The sequence below is a fragment of the Temnothorax nylanderi genome, unplaced genomic scaffold, assembly GCF_030848795.1.
Source record: "Temnothorax nylanderi isolate EJ_2023f unplaced genomic scaffold, tnyl_v1.0 TNYL_tig0001_pilon, whole genome shotgun sequence".
Classification (NCBI taxonomy): Eukaryota; Metazoa; Arthropoda; class Insecta; order Hymenoptera; family Formicidae; genus Temnothorax; species Temnothorax nylanderi.
The window spans coordinates 2878926-2901026 of NW_027249063.1; the positions used below are offsets into that span (position 1 = coordinate 2878926).

General features: G+C 40.6%; 1 protein-coding gene across 4 annotated transcripts; it reads left to right on the top strand.

The window, feature by feature from the left end:
• The first annotated feature begins 402 nt into the window (after positions 1 to 402).
• Positions 403 to 21876, top strand: Didum (dilute class unconventional myosin). 4 transcript variants are annotated; one of them, XM_071715886.1, is made up of 15 exons: positions 403 to 976; positions 10796 to 11220; positions 12289 to 14650; positions 14788 to 15351; positions 15908 to 16216; positions 16450 to 16555; positions 17177 to 17363; positions 17459 to 17488; positions 17848 to 18046; positions 18214 to 18307; positions 18422 to 18457; positions 18739 to 18900; positions 19150 to 19822; positions 20076 to 20358; positions 20505 to 21876. In XM_071715886.1, the coding sequence occupies exons 1-15, from the start codon at positions 950 to 952 to the stop codon at positions 20622 to 20624; spliced, it is 5577 nt and encodes a 1858-aa protein (XP_071571987.1). In that variant the 5' UTR covers positions 403 to 949; the 3' UTR covers positions 20625 to 21876. The 4 variants fall into 4 exon arrangements, with proteins under 4 accessions (XP_071571987.1, XP_071572144.1, XP_071572061.1 ...); XM_071716043.1 differs by lacking the exon at positions 18422 to 18457; XM_071715960.1 differs by lacking the exon at positions 17459 to 17488 and having other exon boundaries at positions 404 to 976.
• The last annotated feature ends 225 nt before the right edge of the window (positions 21877 to 22101 follow it).

The following is a 22101-nucleotide window of genomic DNA, read 5'->3' on the forward strand; positions in this document are numbered from 1 at the left end:
GAAACTAAAATTAAGGTAAATTTTCATGCTTGTTATCATAGCGTCTGCTGCTTTTTAAAGCCATATCGAGAATATAAAAAACGTTGGGAAGAATCTAACACTTTTCCCGGTACTTTTGCAATATATTTCTAACAGACGTTTTATATTTTTACATTTTAAATTATTTTAAACTTTTTGGCTGGAGCAAGACCCGATGACCTATCCATCGAGTTGCGTTCTCCACGTCTGCCTCGAACGTTCTTCAAGAACCCGCTCTGCGTCGGACGTCGCCAGCGTTGGTCTTCGATTCTTCAAGGAGGACCGCGCGATACCGTCGACGAGCGTCGGAGCGGGACACCGATGTCACCCGCGCCAGCATCACAGACACAGGCCGACGAAGGAAGGTGGGCGTCGAGGTCGCCGGAGAGGGGCGCGCAATCTAAAGCCGATAACGAGCCAGCTGGCGGCGGCAGTGCCGTCGTTTACGTGGAGGTACGACCTTTGCGAGAGCTCGCTCTCGCTGGTGGGGCCCGTGTCGGATCGCTCCTGGAAGGTCAGAGGCTGTCCTGGGGATTAAATCGCGCGACGCGCGACCTGGTACACCGCTCGCGGCACGGAAAACACGGAGGTGCCCGCGTATCCTCGAGGAACGCTCCGAAGAGTGGCGAAACACGAGGGAGGGCGGAAAGAACAAATAAAAAAAAAAAGGAAAACAAACATGCCGTGAACCTCGCCAGGTGACAATGCGTACGACCCGATGAAGTCGACGGTGCTCATAGCGCGTGCGGCTTTCGATCGCATGCGACCAACGCCGTAGACACTTTGTCGTCATCGTCGTCGTCTTTGCCGCGCGTGTGCATGTGTGCGGTGCGCGGTGGTGAGAGCGCGTGACCGTGTTGTACCTGATCCAGTGATACCTCCTGACCCAGCTTCTACCTGATCCAGGTGCCCGACACCTGGACCCATCGCGATGACCACGAGGGAACTCTACGTAAAGGTATCGCGAAGACTTGTTCGGGGATATTTAGAGATATCAGGTGCGCGTATCCCCCGAGGAAGATGGCAGGTCTCCTCTGACGTAAATAAAATTGCGCGCCGAGGATTCTCACGCGCGCGCCACCGTTTCGGTCCCTCGGGGGGGATTGACGCTGTACGCTCTTCAAGGGGATGTTTCTGTTCGGCGTGAACTGAAGTCGCGGAGCACGACTATGTAGAGATTTCGATCCTTCGTTCGGAATCGAAGTCTCCGCGGATTCTCTCGCTCGTCGGGATGACGGTTCCATAATTGGAGGCGTGAATAATGGAAGACGATTAGGGATGTTGCTCCAGTTTCTCGAGCCCGAAAGAACCGAAAGGAACTTCGAAGATAAATGTGAAACACGTTTTTTTCACCTTCAAGTGCATTAAACGGGTTGACATTAAAAAGACAATATATCCATAACAGTAATAAACCTTTTAAAAACTTTAATCTTTGTTTAAAATAGCACATTTACCGCACGCCACTGTAATTTACATATAAAATTATGGGATTATCCCGGTCGTATATAATATCTCGAAGTCTCGCTTGACGTGATTTAACCGCATATATCAACCAAGGAACTCGTGGAGTTGAAAATGACTCGGTTATACAATCAGTGGAAATTGCGGGAACGATGTCGGCTGCTGCGAGATTATGGTTGCGCGTGTGAAACTGTGTGATCCGGACTCCTTTTTTACAATCAAACGTTAAACGCGCAAACATTTGACATTTCGAGTGAACGTATCTTTCTCGCGGTGTCACCGGGCATAACTCGCGATCCAGGAAATCTGTCAACCCGTTTCCGATTTCACTGTTACTTTTTACAAATGTCCAGAAAAGCGAGGTCCCACAGCCTTTCAGAGGCGTGAGTTTCCTATTGCGCAACGATAAGATCAAACAACAAATCAAGGATTATATAATTATCATTGTGTCTACGTTGCTACACGCCCGCAAATGCACACGTTTGTCACGAATATAGGTCATCCATTTACATAATACGTCATAGTTTCTATGATACAAGATACTTGGGCCGAAGAGAAAATTCTATTTCTCACTGTTATTCTTTTTTACTCTTATTTGAATATTTAACAGACGTTTTCATTGTTAGCCATTGTATTTAATTTATGCAAGTTATATTTCTCACTTCTAAAGGACTCTTCCTTCATTCTCCTCTCAATGGGCATCTTGATGTAAGGCACAACAATCGCTTTCCGCTTTTTCTGACAACATTTATTTGAAGACGTATTCATCTTGATGAATCAGCTGTTTTCCGGGATTTTGATCGACACGAAACACAAATAAACAGATTCTTAAATTTCGCTGAGCATACCTTTAAACTCGAGCTTCGTATGGTAAGAATCAACAACACTGACCTGATATCCTATCTAAAGCGTTCTCTCTGTTAAGATTAACAAATTCTGTACGATTGTATACATATTTTATCACGCGGTTAATATCTTCCTGATGCAAAACTGATGCAAACAATAAAACTTATCTGTTTATAAATCTATATATATTAATTAATATATTATTAGCTTTTAATACAACGCAAATCGATTTTTTATTTCCCAGTTTATAAAAATGGAGGTATTGACGGAGAATCTCGGTTCAGATTGTTCGCAAGCTACATTTTTATTGACATATACTGATTGATCGAGCTGCAGAACGCGTGACTTGAAACAATAAAAGGTTGTTGAATATTTTGCTGTCTGTATGTGCATTAATAAATACGGAAAGACGAAGTGTTTCTCGAGCATTCGAGATTTCTTTCCGAAAGTAAAATCAATAACTGCCAGCGAGAGAGCCTCCATTACTGGAGACCTAAATTCTGGTCTAAATCAGGTGGCACGATCGTAGAAATAACAGCGTGTGTTTGATTCACCGTGATAATGTTTCATTAACAGCACGGTTACGATTACATGAAACGCTTTCGGGTGTAGTGTCTGATAAGATGCACCTTGAAATTGAGAATTAGTAAATTTATTACTACATGGAAAATATTTATTAATGAATAATTAATAATTAAATTATTTATTAATAAATAATGAAAAAGGTAAATAATTAGGCGAGACAATTGATTCTTTCCGATAGAATTATTGCACTATCTTTGGATGGTAACAGCTGTCATTAACAGATGCTAACAGCCGCATTTTCCAGTCATGAATTATATTAACCGAAGGCGAAATCGCGGAATATCTCTTAACATATCGTGATAGTTAATTGTATCTTTCAATGATACTTAATTGTCATCTGAGTTTCAGAAAAAAATCATTGTGTCAGCAACATGTAATGTAAACATATGGAAAAACTGATTTTGCCAGATCTAGGATAATCGCAATTCGAAAATTTAGTCGCAAAGAAATAACATATAACGTACATTATCATCGTCCCAAAGCGAGTGATAAATTCACGTGCAAACTGAAATGCAAAAAGTAATACGACGCATAATAAAACGCGCCTTGGGATTATAGCGTGCGAAGTGCCGCATGCCGCCGAGTAATGAAGAGACCGAGATTAGAAAGCGTTATTGCCTTATGCTATTCCCTTTAAGCCTGTGACGTTTCTCCCCGACGTTGGTGGTTGATTTATCGCTGCGGCCAAGTGAACGGCGGGGGTTGCCCGAGGTCGGGCATCGTGCTTTTTGTTATAACAGGTTTTCGCTCCTTCGGACGCAGGGGTACAAGAGAAAAAATGTCAGAAATAACATTAGCGGCACGGCCACCATTCTTTAGGTGCTTTTTTTTTCATCGATTATACTAATTCCAGAGTAGCTACGACTATGCGAGTCTTCGGAAGGTTCTCATCGAATATCGAGCGTCGTTATAGAGAAAAATATTCGGAAAATAGAAAATCGTAGGGAAAAAAGAGTAAAAGAGAAGGCACTTCTTTTAATTCGAAAAATACTTTGTGATGCTATGAAGAAAAAGATTTAAAATTACTTCGTCGTAAAACAATGAAACGCGAAGATTGGTCAAACATATCTTTTCTTTCATTATTCTCGGACTGACTCTCTGAATTTGCAAGATAATTTATGTAAAGTTATTATCATTAAGAACAAGATTTCTTAGAACAAGAAATCTTGTAGAAACTTGAATTCTGATGAAATCTTGAGTATGACGACAGTGATAATTTTCTCGAGATTATTCCGGTATGGACCTTCCTTAAATGGTCGTCGGCCACTGCCCGTAGATAAAATGTTCCTCACGGTCGCGTGGAGGAATCTACCGGTCTTAGCGACGACGGAGGGCAAAGAGTGCAGCGAGATCGTCTCGCGCCGAGGTGTTTTGCTTTTCTGCAGCGAGAGAAAGGAATCTGCTCGGCCGTAAGCGTAGCTCGCCGATCGCGTTCCTCGAACTGATCACCCGGTTAGCTGTTCCCAACGATTCTAGCTCACCTTTTAGCGTGAAAGCGCGTTCGTGACTCCAGCTAAATCGAAATTGATATTTTAAAAAATTGCCCCATCAAACTCTCATTGAGACGGCGTCATGTGTCTGCGGTTCATTAAATATTTATATCATTGCTTGTTTGAGATCAGCGCGCGGCGCTTGCACTCTCATTGCGCGAACGTTGCCGGGAACCCTTTCTCTTAACAGAGCAAAGACCATTCTCCTCGTATTGATTACATCGCGCCGTGGTCAGAACTTTCGTGTCTCAAGATCACTGCGTACAGACTCTCTAATCTATTATCGATTGCATACGCGCCCGTTTCCGCTATCGATTATCGAGATTAGTGCATTTTGCCGCTTCGTTCGCCCGATAAGAACAATTCCCGCCGGCGAAAGCGTCTTCACCGGAGAAGCGCTTCTTTCTCTCGCGAGGAAATGTTTCCTGTGTTAAATAAGGCGTTACGTCGGTCCTTTATGGTCCCTTCTCTCTATCCGCGAGACGTAAAATCCTCGCGGCGATATCCCACGAAAGCATTCCGCTTTTACGGACGCGCGCATAACTAACACCCGCGCCCGAAGCGGAAAGTCTCGTTCTCACGATTGCGGTCTTTCTTTTGCGGAAACTCGATGGCTAAATCTGCCTTTGTTTACCGATTAATCGCGCCTCGGTAAGACATAAACCGGGAGCATTAACCCATGAAGATATTTTCATAACGTCATGCTACATTACATTTTATTTTACGCCGGATATCGCCATTATTACGAGTTAAAAACAGTGCGATAAAATGTAATGATGCTATTTCTTACAGCGCTAGACGTTGTGATTAGTGAAAATTAAACGTGCAACTTTTTTATGGCGCAAACCGCAGCGGGATATTTTAAGCTCTAATTATAAATCACGTAATTTTGCGTGTGTAGGGAAAGAAATTATATGTATACACGCGAATAATATAATAACGCAATTTTTAGTTTTATTTGTAATTTAATTGAGAATTAGATTAACGCGCTTCTGTGTTTTATAGTATATTAGATAGGAAAAACGTAAACGTATACGTTAACGTAAGCAATCGATCTTACTATCACAATGCCGATATCAACGACAGAGAAGATAAATTCGATGAAGTTGTTTGCACCGTTTGTTAATAGATCTCGAGGTTTTTATAGTCTGCTCTTAGATCATCCATGTACGTTTCATGGTCAAAGCTTACCTAACGAAGTTTGAGAACATTATGCTTAGCGTGTATGCTTTTTAAAATGTATATAAATTGTCATTTCGCGCTTTCCAAAAAATATGGGATATAAAATGTGAAAAGTAAAAATAGAACATGTCAATAAACGTTGAATATAAGTTTTCATTAATTGTTTTCGTATTTTTACTTATACAATCTGATGTTTTTTTTTATTTTTAAGTTTTGTTTTGTGGCGTCATATACTTAACCGCCGAAACGGCTAGAATCGAAAGTAAGAAATAACGAGGTCGAAAAATAGGGAAAGACGTTAGATTGGGAAAACATAAACATAGGTAACAATAAGCGGGAACGTTACAGGCAAGACACAAACAATAATTATTAACGTTAAACCGATCGAGACGTGACGAGACTTTTCGAAGGACACGAAGTCCGGAGAGGAGAAAACGAAAGTTTCTTTAACAGTTATCCAAAAGTCACTCTGTTTCTCCACATATCGAGAACTCCATTCTATTTTATATTTTAAGTGTTTATGTTTACGGACAAACCACGTAATAGACCGAGTCGTCCAGTTTCTTCGCTGAAGAAAACCATGTCAGCATGAGTCACACATTCCGGGATGGCCTCGTAGTGATAAGATTGCGACGCCCCACCAATCGCTTCCACCTATGTTTAAATTGTACGAAAATGTGTACGAAGACCTGAACGCGAGACTTTAACGGAGTGTCATTGCCACGTGCTAGTGATCAAACCACTTGTCTGACCCCTGATAATTGACACAACTACCAATAATAAAAAATATGCATTGAAAATAGAGTACTTCACTAGTCAAGCGAATATTGCTTTTGTAACACTGCTGTTCAATAAAATTAGACTAAAACATGTGATTCAAAATTATATTTTAGAAATATATTAAGCTTCTTTCAAGATATATGCGATTGTTTATCTCATTAATTAATTAGCGGAAGTGCAATTATTTTGTGTATTACGTGTATACTGAATCTACATATAAAATTATTAATCAACTGTTGGATGGTATACCGTGGTTTCAATGAATAATTTTATGTTATGCAGCATGGGAACTGTTTTATATTAAACACTTGTATATTTTCCTTATTTCTTCTCTTACATTGTTTCTTTTATTTCCCACGATCGTCTTTATTATCGTTTTCAGTAAAGCAATGCATTTAGCTTAATTTAAAATAACAGCCAGAATTACCCGTACAATTTTATATATATATATATATATTGCTTGCAAAATTTAATAAACACTTAATTTAATTTTGCCGAGTCCTAATATCGATCTGTGCACGAAAGGAATACGCGAAAAATATTCGCGATTAGAAAAGAGTAGAAATCCTTACGTGCGAAATGCAACGGAAGCCTTACATAGTAGTGAAGCTCGCGCGGATACAGAACAATCGAAGGGTTGCATCGCCTGCCTAAAGGCAACAAAGCTGTTTCTTGCATATGCGTACAGTGACTTGCGTCAAGTTTCGAAGAAAATATGTTACCAACGTTCGAGTAGTTTCGCGAAATTGGGGCGACGTCGATCACAAACGCCAGCTGCGACGAAAACGTGCGCTGCAACAAAAACTTCCTCGCTCTAGAGGAAAATATTACGAAAACTTTACGAAAATACATTTATACAGAGAAAGAAAGACAGAGAGAAAGATAGCATTTTCAAAATAGAAACTATATAACATATCAATAAAACTTCAATAAAATTAGCAAAGTTTTTCATGCAGTCTTGAAAGAGACAAATCGCTTTTTTATTTACGCATACAATTTATCGTACTTTTTAAATTGTTCATTATTGATGCCGTATCTTAATCATGCGCATATCGAATCTCTGTCGACACAGTCATTACTAATCCGCGACAGAAGGCGGTGCGGTGGAATCAGGAAGCTTACTTGCATTAGATTAAGAAATTACGTAAATACGCAAAATGCGGCGTAACTTTCTACGGATCCACGGATCACTTTTGTCTTCTGGACACCTCTTCAATTAAAGGCTTGCTATGAGAACCCGGTAGAGAGCTCGAGTTTTTTGTTCCTCTTCCCGCGTGAGTCCGTGGTGATAATTGGCCTTGCTGCTATTGCTGCTGCAGTGTTATTGCATACACTGCGGATATAACATAGAAAGCATGGGAATAATTTCCTCGGTATGCCGCCACGAAGCGAGAGAGCTAGCGCAGGCGTACATTGAGCTGTGTAAAATTTCGATGTAAAGAAATTTGCATATGTGTAGAAAGAAACCTTTCCGGATAAAGCCGCGAAACTCAATTAAAAAATTAAGAGAAAAGAAAAAGAATAAAATTGAGAATACTTTCTATCTAACCGATCATATAGCCCTAAAACTTTGTATTAATATAATGCAGTTGCATTGACCGTAACTTGTATGTAACCCCTGGGTCGGATCCAGGAATATCTCGACTTATCCTTTTTATTTATCTGCCTTTCCATCGCTTCTTTCCTTTATGCATGAACTCTGCGAATGCTTCAGCGAAAGTCTCTTATGTAATTAGCTAATATACTATAATAACGTTCTTAAGATAGGCAAAAGCCTTCGTGTCACCGACATAAAACTGCATCTCATGACATCACATTAATTCTCTAAGTATATATAAATTCTTGTGTATAAATGCTTTTCTCTGTGCGGCTTTTACGATTTGTACATCTTACAATAACCATAATCTACATTTTTTTTTTAATTTAATAGAACGTCTTGAAAGAAATTGTATTTATGCAGAAGAGATATCATTGTATCTTCAGATTTTGAAAATTACTCACCGATTTATTTTTAATCTATTAGAGCGAAAATGTGACTCAAATAGATCTTATCAGTTCGCGTTGTAGCGTCAAGCCCGGTGTGGGAAGGTCGTTTATTAAATACGGCACAAATATTATTTTCTCATTGATACTCCAATTCTGGTGGCGTAAGCACTTAATACATTACGATGTTTGTTCACGTGGTGTCGTTTATCACCAGTGTAATCTTGCGCGCGTTTCGCATAAATACGAGTATATGCAGAATGCCGTGCGTTTTTCGTGAGTCACACGAGCAGGAGACGTGTCGATAGGGGCAAACGAAGAGATAAGAGGTTTAATTATACCGCGTCGGTGACTTTGCGACCATTACGCGTCACCTGTCCGCGTTTTTATTTCTTCTCCACCCGGCGAAACGGTATCTTGCGTAATTAATGATACACACGTGCACGGCCCACACGCTGTGGGAGCGAAGTTCAGGGTCGCGTATTTCATCGTCTTTTTAAACGCGGCTAATTGGCACGTGTAATCAAAGCGGCTAATGAAATCATTTATGAGATTTAACAAGGAGGAAAACCGGCGTCTTTTTTTCTACCTTTTCCGAAAGATTTTCACACGCACCGTGGAGATGCGATTCAATCGACGCGAATCATCATCGCCGTGCAATAATTAATAAGCTCGTTAAAGTAAACGTGACGTTGCGAATTCACAATTCACAAGTCTTGCCTGCCATTTCACACGACATTTGATGTAATTGCTATCCCAGCGTAAATTGGGTATTACTGCGATTACGCGTTTCGTTCATTCGCCACTTTACTTAAATTATACAATTAAGATTGCGATTTTTCAATATGACCTCTAAAATACATTTTGGTACAAAGCAGATTTTAATCCTAAAGGATATCTATAAATTGTAATTATTTTACATGTCAAAAAATTTATTAACATAATTATACAATCCTAGGTATTTGTACAAAAGAGTATTTAATTATGTAGACAGAGTTTCTTTAGGAATTGGAAGATTTAAAATTCGTCACGCGGTTCTTATCTCGGGATATTTATGAAAAAAAAAAGAGCGATTAATATACTCAATGAATTATTTCGTCTGTGAAATCTACCAAATATAGTTATGCATCGCCGACGTTACTTATGCTGGGATGATCCGAAGATGTGGGACGGCGAAAGGGAAGTCGCGACTTCGGCAGAAAAACCAATTTACCGTTGCTTGACATGCTTCTGGATAGTACATTCGTAATACAATTGGGTGAACCCGGGAGACCGCTTTGACAATACGTATAGATCCTTATAACATGAAAGTCCGTTGGGTTTGGTTACACCGTTATTCACTCACGAAAGTCGCTCGCGCATGTTCGTAGAAAATGTCAGACATGTAAAACTATCTCTGACGGTTACTGACGGACGACTAACAATTTGCGTGATGTCGCGAAGTTTTCACGATAGCCTAATTTCTTGGATTTGTGCTTAAAACAGCTTTTAGACTTTATATTATTCAGTCTTTATGCAGTATTTATGCAGTAGACTTTACATATTTACACATTATATGTATACACTTTATGCAGTATTATCTATTACCTATTGCGTGATTAAAATTTCAATTAATATAAATAACGTTATTCGTTATTGTTTTGTATTATCTGTGCATATCTATTACCTGTTGCATAATTAAAATTTTAATTAATATAAACAACATTATTCGTCTTTGTACGTTACTTTATAACTAAAGCGATTGAGAGACAAATTCAAGTTTCAGCTTTCTTTCTAATGCAGAAATAGCGTGCCCCGTACAATTTATTATGTGGATATGTGGATCAATTTCGTATTCGCAAAGCATGAAAGGAATCATTGATCTTTTATGTCATGTCGTCCTCTTGTTCGTCACGTGAATGATTAATGATGAAAATTACGTTAAGTACTAAGATTGAATAGAACGGTAATTTCTACGCTCGAACGGGGTCTTCTATCGTACACGAATAGTATATGATAACATTGAATATATGAAATAACGGCGAATTGGAGCATTCGTCGACCGAATCGATACATTCTTATTGGCGACCTTTATGTGCCACTCCAAAAGGAAAAAGCGGGTCGTCTTTGCGATACTTAAAAAGTCACTCGATGACCAATTAAATGTAACGATTGTACGTTACAAACAAGTGTAGTCAATAAATTATTCGCGATCTTGATAAATAATACCTGTAAACTTTACCCTTAATTTTTATTCAGATCTAAAGTAAAGCTAATTAAACCATCTTTATTTTTAACAAAAATATACTCAGCTTGAGCAGTCTTGCGCGTTTATCGACTTTTTAATAATTTCATAAACCCTCGGCGTTAACGAACGGGGATGCGCCGCGATTTTATATTAAACTATAATAAAATATAATAAAAACGACGAAACTTTATTAACGCAAAAACAATATACGAATCGATCGTAGGACGCCCGAGTATGGGTACCGCATCCGGAGAAGGTGTGGGAAGGCGCCGTGCTCCTGGAGAACTACAGGCAGAATCCGCCGACGTTGAAAGTGCGCACGGAAGAGTCGAAACAGACGAGGATATTGGAGATCAAATCGGACAACGATCTCCCGCCGCTCCGAAATCCCGACATTCTGATCGGAGAAAACAATCTCACGTCGCTGTCGTTCCTTCACGAGCCCGCTGTCCTCTACAATCTCCAGATTCGCTTCCAACGGCATTCCATTTACACCTACTGCGGCATCGTCCTGGTAGCCTTCAACCCGTACAACGAATTACCCATCTACGGCAATGACACGATATGGGCCTATAGGGGCCAGGCGATGGGCGACCTGGAACCCCACATATTCGCCGTGGCCGAGGAAGCCTATACAAAGTTGGAGAGGTGAGTAATCTCCCGTCGACAATTATCTACAGATTTGTATCATTGATATACGTTTGTATATCGATGTTAATTAAATAACAAGTCAGGTGATCTTTCCGTTGGATAAGAAATTACAATACTAATCGTTAATGACTGTATAAATAAAAAAAATATAGATACTTCAATTAAGAGTAATTTTTCTGATCTCTCGAAAATGTCTACTCTTTCATCGAGCTTTACTCTTGCGAATCTACCGGTAAGTGATTTTGATGGGAAATTTGATGCTCTATATGAATCCGATAATCGTTTTTGCATATTTTCAAAATTTTCATGTTTTTGAAGTGACAAAAGTGAAAAACGACGTCCGGGGCAAAGTCAACACCACGCCGTTTCGTCGGCTCCCAGTAACAAACGATGCTTGTCATGCAGCCGTATGGCTCATGACAAATGTATGCGCACGTCCGATCGCGAGTTTACCTGCATTAATTGTTTTTCAGACATGAGTTTAGATGAAGATAATTGAAAGTTCAACAATTTTTGTTCTCATTATTTTAAATGATTGTTCTAGCTACTTTATTCCGAATTTTTGTACTTTTTAAATACACAATAAACAATGTATTTTCATTTTCAGACAGTAAAAAATAAGTTCCAGATTAAATTGTGTCGATCAGACAAAGTGTTGAGTTTGCCCCGGCGGGGTGTCGAGTTTGCCCCGGCATTTTTCAATTCGAAAATTTGTCTTCGCGTCACTTTTCCTTTCCTGGCGGCAAAACAAAGCGACGTACAGCAAAACTTCCTGAATCAATTTTGTACCTGAAGAAACACTCTTTAAATATGTACCATTGAATTTGCCTAAAAATTTTAATTAAATATTAAAAATTGCCTTTGAAAAAATAGTGTCGGCTTAGCCCCGGTCTCCCCTAATAAATTAATTTTAATAGAATTTAAATTATATTTATACAAAATATATTTTGTATTATTATATGTATACTATATTACATTTTGATTCAATATAATTAGCTCCAATTTAACGTAATCTTATTTAATCCGAATAAAATGATAATTAATTTGTACAAACTTTTAATTTAGAGAGAATCATGACCAGTCGATTATCGTCTCCGGCGAATCGGGCGCCGGCAAAACGGTCTCCGCGAAGTATACCATGCGGTATTTCGCGACTGTCGGCGGATCGGCGACGGAAACGCAAGTCGAGAAGAAGGTTCTCGCCTCTTCGCCTATCATGGAGGCGATCGGTAATGCGAAGACTACCAGGAACGACAATTCCTCTAGATTCGGAAAGTTTATCGAGATCCAGTTCAATAAGAGCTATCACATCACCGGCGCGAGCATGAGGACCTACCTGTTGGAGAAGTCGCGGGTGGTGTTCCAAGCGAATGAGGAGCGAAACTATCATATCTTTTATCAGATGTGTTCGGCGGCGAAGCGTCTTCCCCAGTTGCACCTGTCCGACCAAAATCAATTCCACTATCTTAATCAGGGCAACAACCCCAGGATCGACGGCGTGGACGATCTCGCGTACTTCGATGAGACGATAAGTGCACTGACGATGCTCGGCTTTACGTCCAAACAGCAGGACGACATGCTGCGGATCCTGGCGGGCATCCTACATCTAGGTAACGTAAATATAAGCAGTTGCGTGAGCAAGGACGCGAAGGACGGCGAGGTGGATACCGAGTCCAGCTACATTTCGCCATCGGACCGGCATCTACTCATTCTTTCCGAGCTGCTGGGCGTCGAGGTGAACGCGATGCGCAAGTGGCTGTGCCATCGGAAGATCGTCTCGACACGAGAGGTCTTTCTGAAGCCTATAACCGTGGAGCAGGCGAACGGGGCGCGGGACGCCCTGGCCAAGCATATCTATGCCGAGCTCTTCAACTGGATCGTGACCAACATCAACAGCTCACTGCAGTCACCCAGTCAGCCGCACTGTTTCATCGGCGTACTGGACATTTACGGCTTCGAAACGTTTGAGATAAACTCGTTTGAACAGTTCTGCATCAACTACGCGAACGAGAAGCTCCAGCAGCAGTTTAATCAGCACGTCTTCAAGCTGGAGCAGGAGGAATATCTGAAAGAGGACATCGAGTGGACCTTCATCGATTTCTACGACAATCAGCCGTGCATCGACTTGATCGAGACCAAACTCGGCATTCTGGACCTCCTCGACGAGGAGTGCCGCATGCCGAAGGGTTCGGACGCCTCCTGGGCGGAGAAGTTGTACACCAAGTGCATCAAGTCTAAGCACTTCGAAAAACCGCGATTCGGCACTACAGCCTTTCTGATCTATCACTTCGCCGATCTTGTGCAATACGAAACCGTGGGCTTCCTGGAGAAGAATCGTGACACCGTAATCGAGGAGCAAGTGGACGTGCTAAGAAGCGGCGAGAACAAATTGCTGAGAAGGCTGTTCAGTGACGAGGACCCGAAGTTGACAGTGCCGCACACGAGAGTGAAAGTGTCCGCTCAGAAGAGCGCGCCGACGAGCGCAGCCAACAAGCAGAATAAAAAGACAGTCGGCTCGCAGTTCCGTGACTCCCTCAACATGCTGATGGCTACACTGAACGCAACGACGCCGCACTACGTGCGCTGCATCAAGCCGAACGACGAGAAGGAGGCCTTCGAGTACAGTCCGGTGCGTGCGGTGCAGCAGCTGCGCGCTTGCGGCGTTCTAGAGACCATCAGGATCTCTGCCGCGGGCTTCCCAAGTCAGCGTACGTACGGCGACTTCTTCCAGAGGTACCGCTGCCTCTGCAGGTTCAAGGAGATACGGCGGGATGATCTGAAGGAGACCTGCCGGCGCATCCTGGCCAGATACATCAACGACGAGGACAAGTTCAAGTTTGGCAAGACCAAGGTGCTTTTCAGGGCCGGTCAAGTGGCGTATCTGGAGAAGTTACGGGCGGAGAAACAGCGCGATGCTTGTATAATGATTCAGAAGACTGTGCGCGGTTTGATCCAGCGTAACAGGTACAGGAAAATCCGTAGATCGATTCTGGGCATTCAGAGATACGGCAGGGGTTACATCGCCCGGAAAAAGGCAGAGGCTGTGAGGAGGGAGAGAGCGGCGGTGAAGATTCAGGCGCAAGTGAAGGGCTGGCTGCAGAGACGATGGTACTTGCAGTTAAAACGCACGATTCTCGGCCTGCAGACGCGCGGCAGGGGTAACATAGCTCGTGCCAGGTACAGGATGATGAAGGACCACGCCGCCGCGACGGTGATCCAGAGATTCGCTCGTGGATATCTCGTGAGGATGGCGTGCAAGAAGAAACTCAGGGACATAGTAATCGTACAGTCGTGCATCAGGAAACGCCAGGCGAAGAAGATCTTTAGGCAACTGAAGGCCGAGGCCAGGAGTGTGGAGCACGTCAAGTCGCTCAACAAAGGATTGGAAATGAAGATTATAACGTTGCAACAAAAGATAAACGAGATGGTAAGTGATATATGTCATATAATAATATTTTGCCCATATAAGCTTAAATCATAGATGTATCTATTATTATATGCTTTTATTTATCTTTCCAATAATACGTGATTGCATCTAAGAAACGCACGAACTTGTTATTTCAGGCGAAGGAGAATCAACACTTGAAGAACGTTCAAAACGAGATGGTAGATTTGAAGTGCAAGCTAGACAGCTTGAAATCTGTCGACGTTGAGAATAAGAAATTGAACGGAGTGGTGCAAGACAAAGAGAGAGAGTTGAAAAAGATGGAGGAAATTCTACAGCGGGAAAAAGACGAGAAGATGGATATATTGCATGATAAAGAGAGAACTGGTCTACAGAAGGACAAGGAGAACAAGAAGCTGCAGGAAGAGAATGAAAGATTGCGAAAGGAACTCTCGATAGCGACCGAGAAATTGAAGAGCAACCAGCGCGGTGCTGAGGAGAACCTGAAGTATCGACTCGAGCAGGAGAAAGACCTGCTTATGCTGGAACAGGATCAGGATCGCGGAGCTTACCAGAGACTGCTCAAGGAATATCATGAGCTGGAGCAGTACGTGGAAATGCTGGAACAGAAGATTGCGTCGGTTCAAGGAGTGCTCGGGCACTCGCGCTCCTTGAGCAATGCTTCCAGCGGCAATGGCCAAATCACGTCGACAGAAAATCTTCCACACGATGATCAAAACATCGTAAGTCAAGACACATTCATTCATTCATTCATAATGGCGCAACAGTCCTAGTCGGACCTGGGCCTCCCCCAAAGTCATGTGCTTGTGGTGCGCACGCAGGTTCTACACAAGCACATGGGACATACAGTTTTAACGCCGAATCCGAACGGCAAGTAGAGGGGGTTTCGAGGCAAGGGATACTCCTGACGGGTTGCCATTCCGTCGAGGAGGAGAGACAAGCGATACAATTTTATTTATTTTGGTTCTACTAGGACTGGGTTCGAACCTGAGATCTTTGGTTTAGCAGACCAGTGCGCTGTCTGCTACGCCACGCTCGCTCACACATGAATATTATTGAATAAACTGAAGACTCGTTTATATAAAAGGAATTTTAACATGCAATTAAGAATGTAAAACTTACTTTGTCCTATTTTATTTTTTAATGCTTACTGTAAAATATGATAATCATCTCTTTAGCTATATTTTGCCTCTCTAGATTTCAATTTTTCACTTTTTGTTATAATTACTATTAAAATAAGTTTATTGAAATTACACGCGCCCCGATTTCTTTTTGTAGGATTTCGGTTACGGCTCCGTGAGATCCACAGCTTCCTCGTCGACGCCCTACTCGCGAGTGGAAACGATCGACTGGAGTCAACAGCGGTCGGATAGCCCACCCGACGGAGAAGTTCAACCCAACAAATCGCCTTCGGAGGCCGAGGCCAGGCCCGCACCCACACACGCGCCCGTAGACATCGGTCTCGTCTTGAAGCTGCAACAGAAACTGAAAGACGTCGAGAAAGAGAAAGGCAGACTTATCCGAATGGTCGAGGATTTGGAACGCGACAGTAACGAGGAGTCTACCAGGACGCAAGATTCGTTTAGAGTAAGTAGAGGAAATTATACAGAAAAATAGATTTTTTATCTGAAAGTTTCATTTTCGACGAGTTCTTTCTGTGTCGAGTCCTATCCTAACACCTGCCAATTTTCTGACGCGAACTCGACGTCACTTAACCGGCAGAGATTATCGATAAATCCACTTTATCGTACTTCGTCACTTGTCTTATCTCTATTATCACTGATTAACTGATTAATTGAGACAATATGGTTTGCTTGCAGCTCCAAGAACTAGAAATGGAGAACTCGCAACTTAAAAAAGACTTGAACTCACTGAGGAAGACTGTATCGGAGACCAGCCCATCGTCCGCGCAGCAAAATCTCATGAGTAATTTGATATTACAACTCATTAGCGATTTTCTGCACTATCTCTTTCACTAAGCACGCATATTTATACCGATTTTAATATATAAGTTAATTTACTTTGTATCTTTAAACTTTTAAAAATCAAAGCGTGATATAGATAATGTGTATCTATAACTTTTGCTTTTTGCTTTTTACCTTGTGTTAGATATCTGCCTTCTTTTACCTATTATCCTCTAAACGCTGTATCTCTTCATTCTCTGTGTCTAATATTAAATATTGATTTTAGCGTAAAACATAATTGCGCTAAATCCAATATTTTAGTACTTACATATTGCATTCTTCATTTTCACATTGCTTACAAAATTATCGCTTTATTCAACAGTATGAATTCACCTATATTGGAATAATTAATTTTGCAAAAGTTTAAACAGTATTATACGTTTAAAGCATAAATTATATGGAAAGAATTTTTCGAAAATTCTTTTTGAATATGTTCGTTTCTCTATGTTTACAATTCTAAATGCTACTATTTTCCTCTTATATACACTATCAAATTTCGAAATCACCAATAACTGTCTGCAAAAACAATAATAATAATACTGTGTAAAAGACATAGAATAATATTGACATAATGATATTGTAGTACAATTCGAGGCGCTGCAGGAGGAACTGGAAAGGAGAAGAGAGGAGTGTATTCAGCTGCATAGCGTGCTGGCCGATCATACGCGCAGAATGAAGAGCTTAGGTACCAGTTATGGTCGCGACGTGGACATCATAAACGAAGATGGCGAGCTGGTACTTGCCTTCGAAGCGCAGAAGAAGATTAACAGGTAACGCAAAACGCTTAGTTGTCAAGCCGATTATTGACAAAGTGCCACGTCTAACAACAGTCTTTTGTCGTTTGTGCATGCACTTCGATTTTCAGTAAACTTAAGACAAAGGCACCGAGAGGAGAGTGAGTTGAGCAGATTCACTCGTTTGAACGTTATTGAACTGTTCAATCAAAAAAAGAGATTCTATAATTTCATAGTATATCATTTAAACGTCTTGAAGCATTTCAAAGCTGTTTGTTTTGACAACAGTGAAATTAATATTATTAACTATGAGTCATGCTAAATTTCCTTAATTTGTTTATCCTGTGTTATTATTTCTCAAACTACATTTTAATAATTATTTTATAACGATGTTAGTAATAGGCATGATTTTTTATATTTAGCATGATTCCCTCGAACGATTAATTTGCGATTGAACAATTCAAGAGATTTCTCGCAGTAATTCCCAAAAAGTGAGAAACTTGGTTTCTCTGTTTTTAAGGCAATTGGAGGATGAGCTGCAAGCGAAGGAAAGGAATTGGCGGTCGCAAAGAGACGAGTGGCGAAACGAGATAGACAGGCTGCAAGAAGAAATCGAGAAGCAGCAAAAACTGCTCTCTATTAACTTGAGCAAATCGCCGCAAACCCAAGCGGAGCTTTACATGCAGTATGAGGTTGCCAGATTGACGTCTGAAAATCTGGTAAGTGAAACAAATTCTTTTATCATTGATACAAAATTTATTATCAGTCCTAATTGATTTTGTTACTTTCAAATCTAGATATATTTTTTACCGCAATAAAGTCTATTAACTTCTCGTTTATATAAATACAAAAATTTATATATTTATATTTGACCCCTGTGTTAAAGGAACTTCAAGAGAAATACGATAAAGTAGCGGAGGAATGTAGACGCTTCAAGAAACAATGCAGAATTCTGGCGAAACGACTCAAGGATGCTGGCTGTAAGTGTAATAACTATATACTTATTGTAAGAAATATTTAAAGATTCTATTGCTGTGTAATTTTGGAATTACGTTGAATATCATAAATTACCTTATCTTTTAATGCTGTCAAAGACGAAGGGGAGGAACGTCCTTATGTAAAAGGCACCGGTGAGTGCGTGGTCTTGACGTCATCATAGTCATAATCTCATTGAATTGTTCTAATAGTTTGTGCATGTAAAAGACAGTAAGTTCTTCGGCAGATTAAGCAAAGAAATAGAAACGATTTAATAAGATAGATAGTTATGTAAGTTAAAAATTCAAAATTTTATGAAAATTAATGAACTAGAGGATTACATACAAACTTTTCAACCAGTTCGATCACGCAGACCATAATTCATCATCGCTTGCTTATTGTGTCCAGGGCGAATACAAAAGTTTCAATTTTACAGTGCCCAACGCGGTGGAATACGCAAACGGCTGCGTCGCCGTTTCCAGTACTCACGGAGACGGGAGTAACATGCCTATCATTCGCAAAAAGGAGAGGGATTATGAAGGAATGTTCGAATTCAGAAAGGAGGATATCAACTTGATCATACGCCACTTGGTCATTGGTAAGTTTCGGGGTTGCTTTTCATGTCGATGAATTTTTCGAGAATTCTGTTTTATTTATGAATTCTTACATTTAAATATTTTCGAATTTATCTATAAAATTCATTGTCCGAGAGATATAATTTAATTTTAAATTTCTAAGGTATAATTAAGAAATCTTTTTATTCACCTTTATTTCTTTTCACGTTTATTTCTTTTTACGCCCAATGTATGACCTATAAATTTATATTTAATATCTTTGCCTTTTTCAGAGCTGAAGCCCCGAATAGCGGTGACGCTGTTACCAGGCTTACCGGCCTACATCCTCTTCATGTGCATCAGACACACCGACTGCATTAACGATGACGATAAGGTGCGGTCGCTGTTGACCGAGTACCTGAATGCCGTTAAACGAGTGTTAAAGAAACGCGACGACTTCGACTCCAGAGTGCTTTGGCTGAGCAACACCCTACGTTTGTTGCACAATATGAAGCAGTACTCCGGCGACAAGCCGTTCCAGATCGAGAACACGCCCAGGCAGAACGAGCAATGCCTGAGGAACTTCGACCTGAGTGAATACCGTGTCGTACTGAGCAACGTGGCTCTCTGGATCTTCAACAATCTCATCACGAATCTCAAGGAGAGGATTCAGGCGCTCACAGTACCGGCCTTGCTGGAGCATGAGGCAATATCCGTTCCGACCGACAAGACCGGGCGACCTAGGTCGTCGTCCATGGGCGGCGAGCCGGATTCCACGCAGCAGAAACTGGACAAGCTTCTGGGCGAGCTGACGTCGGTGCACAAGACCCTTCAATATCACGGCGTGGACCCCGAGGTTGTGGTGCAGCTGTTTAAGCAACTGTTTTACTTCATGTGCGCCAGCGCTTTGAACAACCTGCTGTTAAGGAGCGAGCTCTGCCGATGGACAAAGGGTATGCAGATAAGGTAAGACAAACGTGGCGTTAATTCTCAATTGCATTGTTATTTATTAACAATATAATAAGAAATCCAACACGAATAACTGCTTTATAGAAAATACGTAAAAAAGAACTTAGGAAAGACTTAAATCTCCCTTCTTCAATTCCAAATCAGAGATTGACTTTACTTTTTCATTTCCAATATTATCCTGCTATTATTTGCGTAATAATATTGAATATACTTTGTAGAAAATTATACAATGTTCCGTTTATTATTTAAGGTATAACATGAGCCATTTGGAGCAGTGGGGCAGGGACCGACGACTAGAAACCGCGTCGGAAGCGCTACAGCCCATCATACAGGCGTCGCAGCTTCTACAAGCTCGCAAGACGGACGAGGACGTTAATTCTGTCTGCGAGATGTGCAACAAACTGACGGCCAATCAAATAGTGAAAATTCTGAATCTGTACACGCCCGTCGACGATTACGAAAGTCGAGTTCCTGTTTCGTTTATCAAGAAAGTACAAGACAAACTGAAGGAGCGCGGTGAGAACAACGAACAAGTAAGTTTTCCCCTGCAGTCGATTGAGAATTATCATATTATCAATTCTTCGATGAGCGTCTAAAAGACACTCGTATATACGCATTCTTAAGTAGCGAGCCTGAAAAATTTTTTCACAACACATAACAATGGATTTTTTATTTTCAGTTGTTAATGGATCTAAAGTATTCATATCCCGTAAGATTCTCATTCAATCCGTCGGATATTCGACTTGAAGATATCGAGGTACCTGAGGTGCTTCACTTGCCCATGCTCAAGAAGGTGTAACGCAATCCAGGCATGATCCTGGTCAAGATCCCCGCTCTACTGTACTGTACTGTACTGTGTGTCTTTAGTTGAAAACGTTATACGCGAATAACCGAAACTCGCTTAGTCCATTTGTTCGTACTGGAAGTTAGTGATACCGGTAATCCGGCTACGTTTAGACGTAGACACATCGAGAGCGGCCCATCGATATCACGTTTTATATGTTTCTTTTTTACTCGGGTAATTTATAGATTTTACGATATGTCGTCGTATTCCTAATCGCATTCACGTTCGAAGTCAATTCCGTTATGTAGGTAGACGATCAGGTCTCGGTAAGTGAGAAAGAGCGATATTTTTCATTATTGTTACTGTATAGCGTTGTACGTTGAAATGTAAGGGAGGCACGAGTACGAAGCTCCTACAAGGATTTTAAATTTAAGATTCTTTTTATTAATCGATATTATTTATGTTATAAAGATAATTGATAGATTCTCAGAGATACTTGTGTGAATCCGTTCTTCCTTGAAGTACGTACAAGGAAATATGTTTATTTCTTTCTAATTATACAAATCGTGAATGTCTGAAAATGTAAGTTAATTAAATTCGGGAATTATGCACATAAAAGTTTCCATAGTATTGAGAAAACAATCTAAGCCGAACGAATATATAGGAATGATATGATAATAATTATGCGTGAATACCATGTTTACATATGTATGGCGAAACTTTTTTCCTTTGTACAGTCATACTTGGTCCTTGTGAGAATTTCGTACGCATGATAAAGTTGAAAACTTGTTGAAGATGTAATTAATGTAAAAAGGAAACGCGCGCGAGAGAGAAAAGATATAACGTCATGTTGGAAATTGAATGTATATTTTGTGATACGAGAGAAAGAGAGAGAGAGAGAGAGAGAGAGAAGAGAGCTGTTATAAAATCGGGTCCGATGACGGACTGATATACGAATGAGAAAAAATTACGAAGGCGACAGAAAGAAACAGAGGTATATAATTGTTGTTTATATCCTAATTTATATATATATGTACAATTGTATTCTGTGCCATCTTACGAGTAGATCGTAATATTCGTTTGTTACTTCGTTCAGTCTGCCATTGGTTTCGCGCATTATAAACACATTCCACAGAATGATGTCTGAAAAAAGAGAAAAGATCCCTTCCCTTAAAATGTTATAGAATATATTTACACAATAACACCTTGACTCGATGTGACATATTTATTTGTTCCTACAGTGAAAATAAAGTCGAGGTGCTGGATAGTTTAGTCTGTTTAGTGGTGGAGCAATCGTTTGTTCCAAAAGAAGACGTTCGATTCCCGGCCCTGTCACCTCACATATAGAATAAGGGAATTCTGAACGGAAGATTATATATTTCACTGTGATAGAAACAAGTATTCAAAAAATAAGTATAAATAAACCCAAGGTAATTTATAGGTAATATAAATGGTATTACGATCTAAGACATTCTAAGAGATCAGAAATATA

Coding starts and splice junctions, on each gene's coding strand:
- Didum (XM_071715886.1), top strand. CDS start 950: ATGACCACGAGGGAACTCTACGTAAAG. Junction 977..10,795: donor CGAGGGAACTCTACGTAAAG/GTATCGCGAAGA, acceptor AATCGATCGTAG/GACGCCCGAGTATGGGTACC. Junction 18,308..18,421: donor ACGACTCAAGGATGCTGGCT/GTAAGTGTAATA, acceptor ATGCTGTCAAAG/ACGAAGGGGAGGAACGTCCT.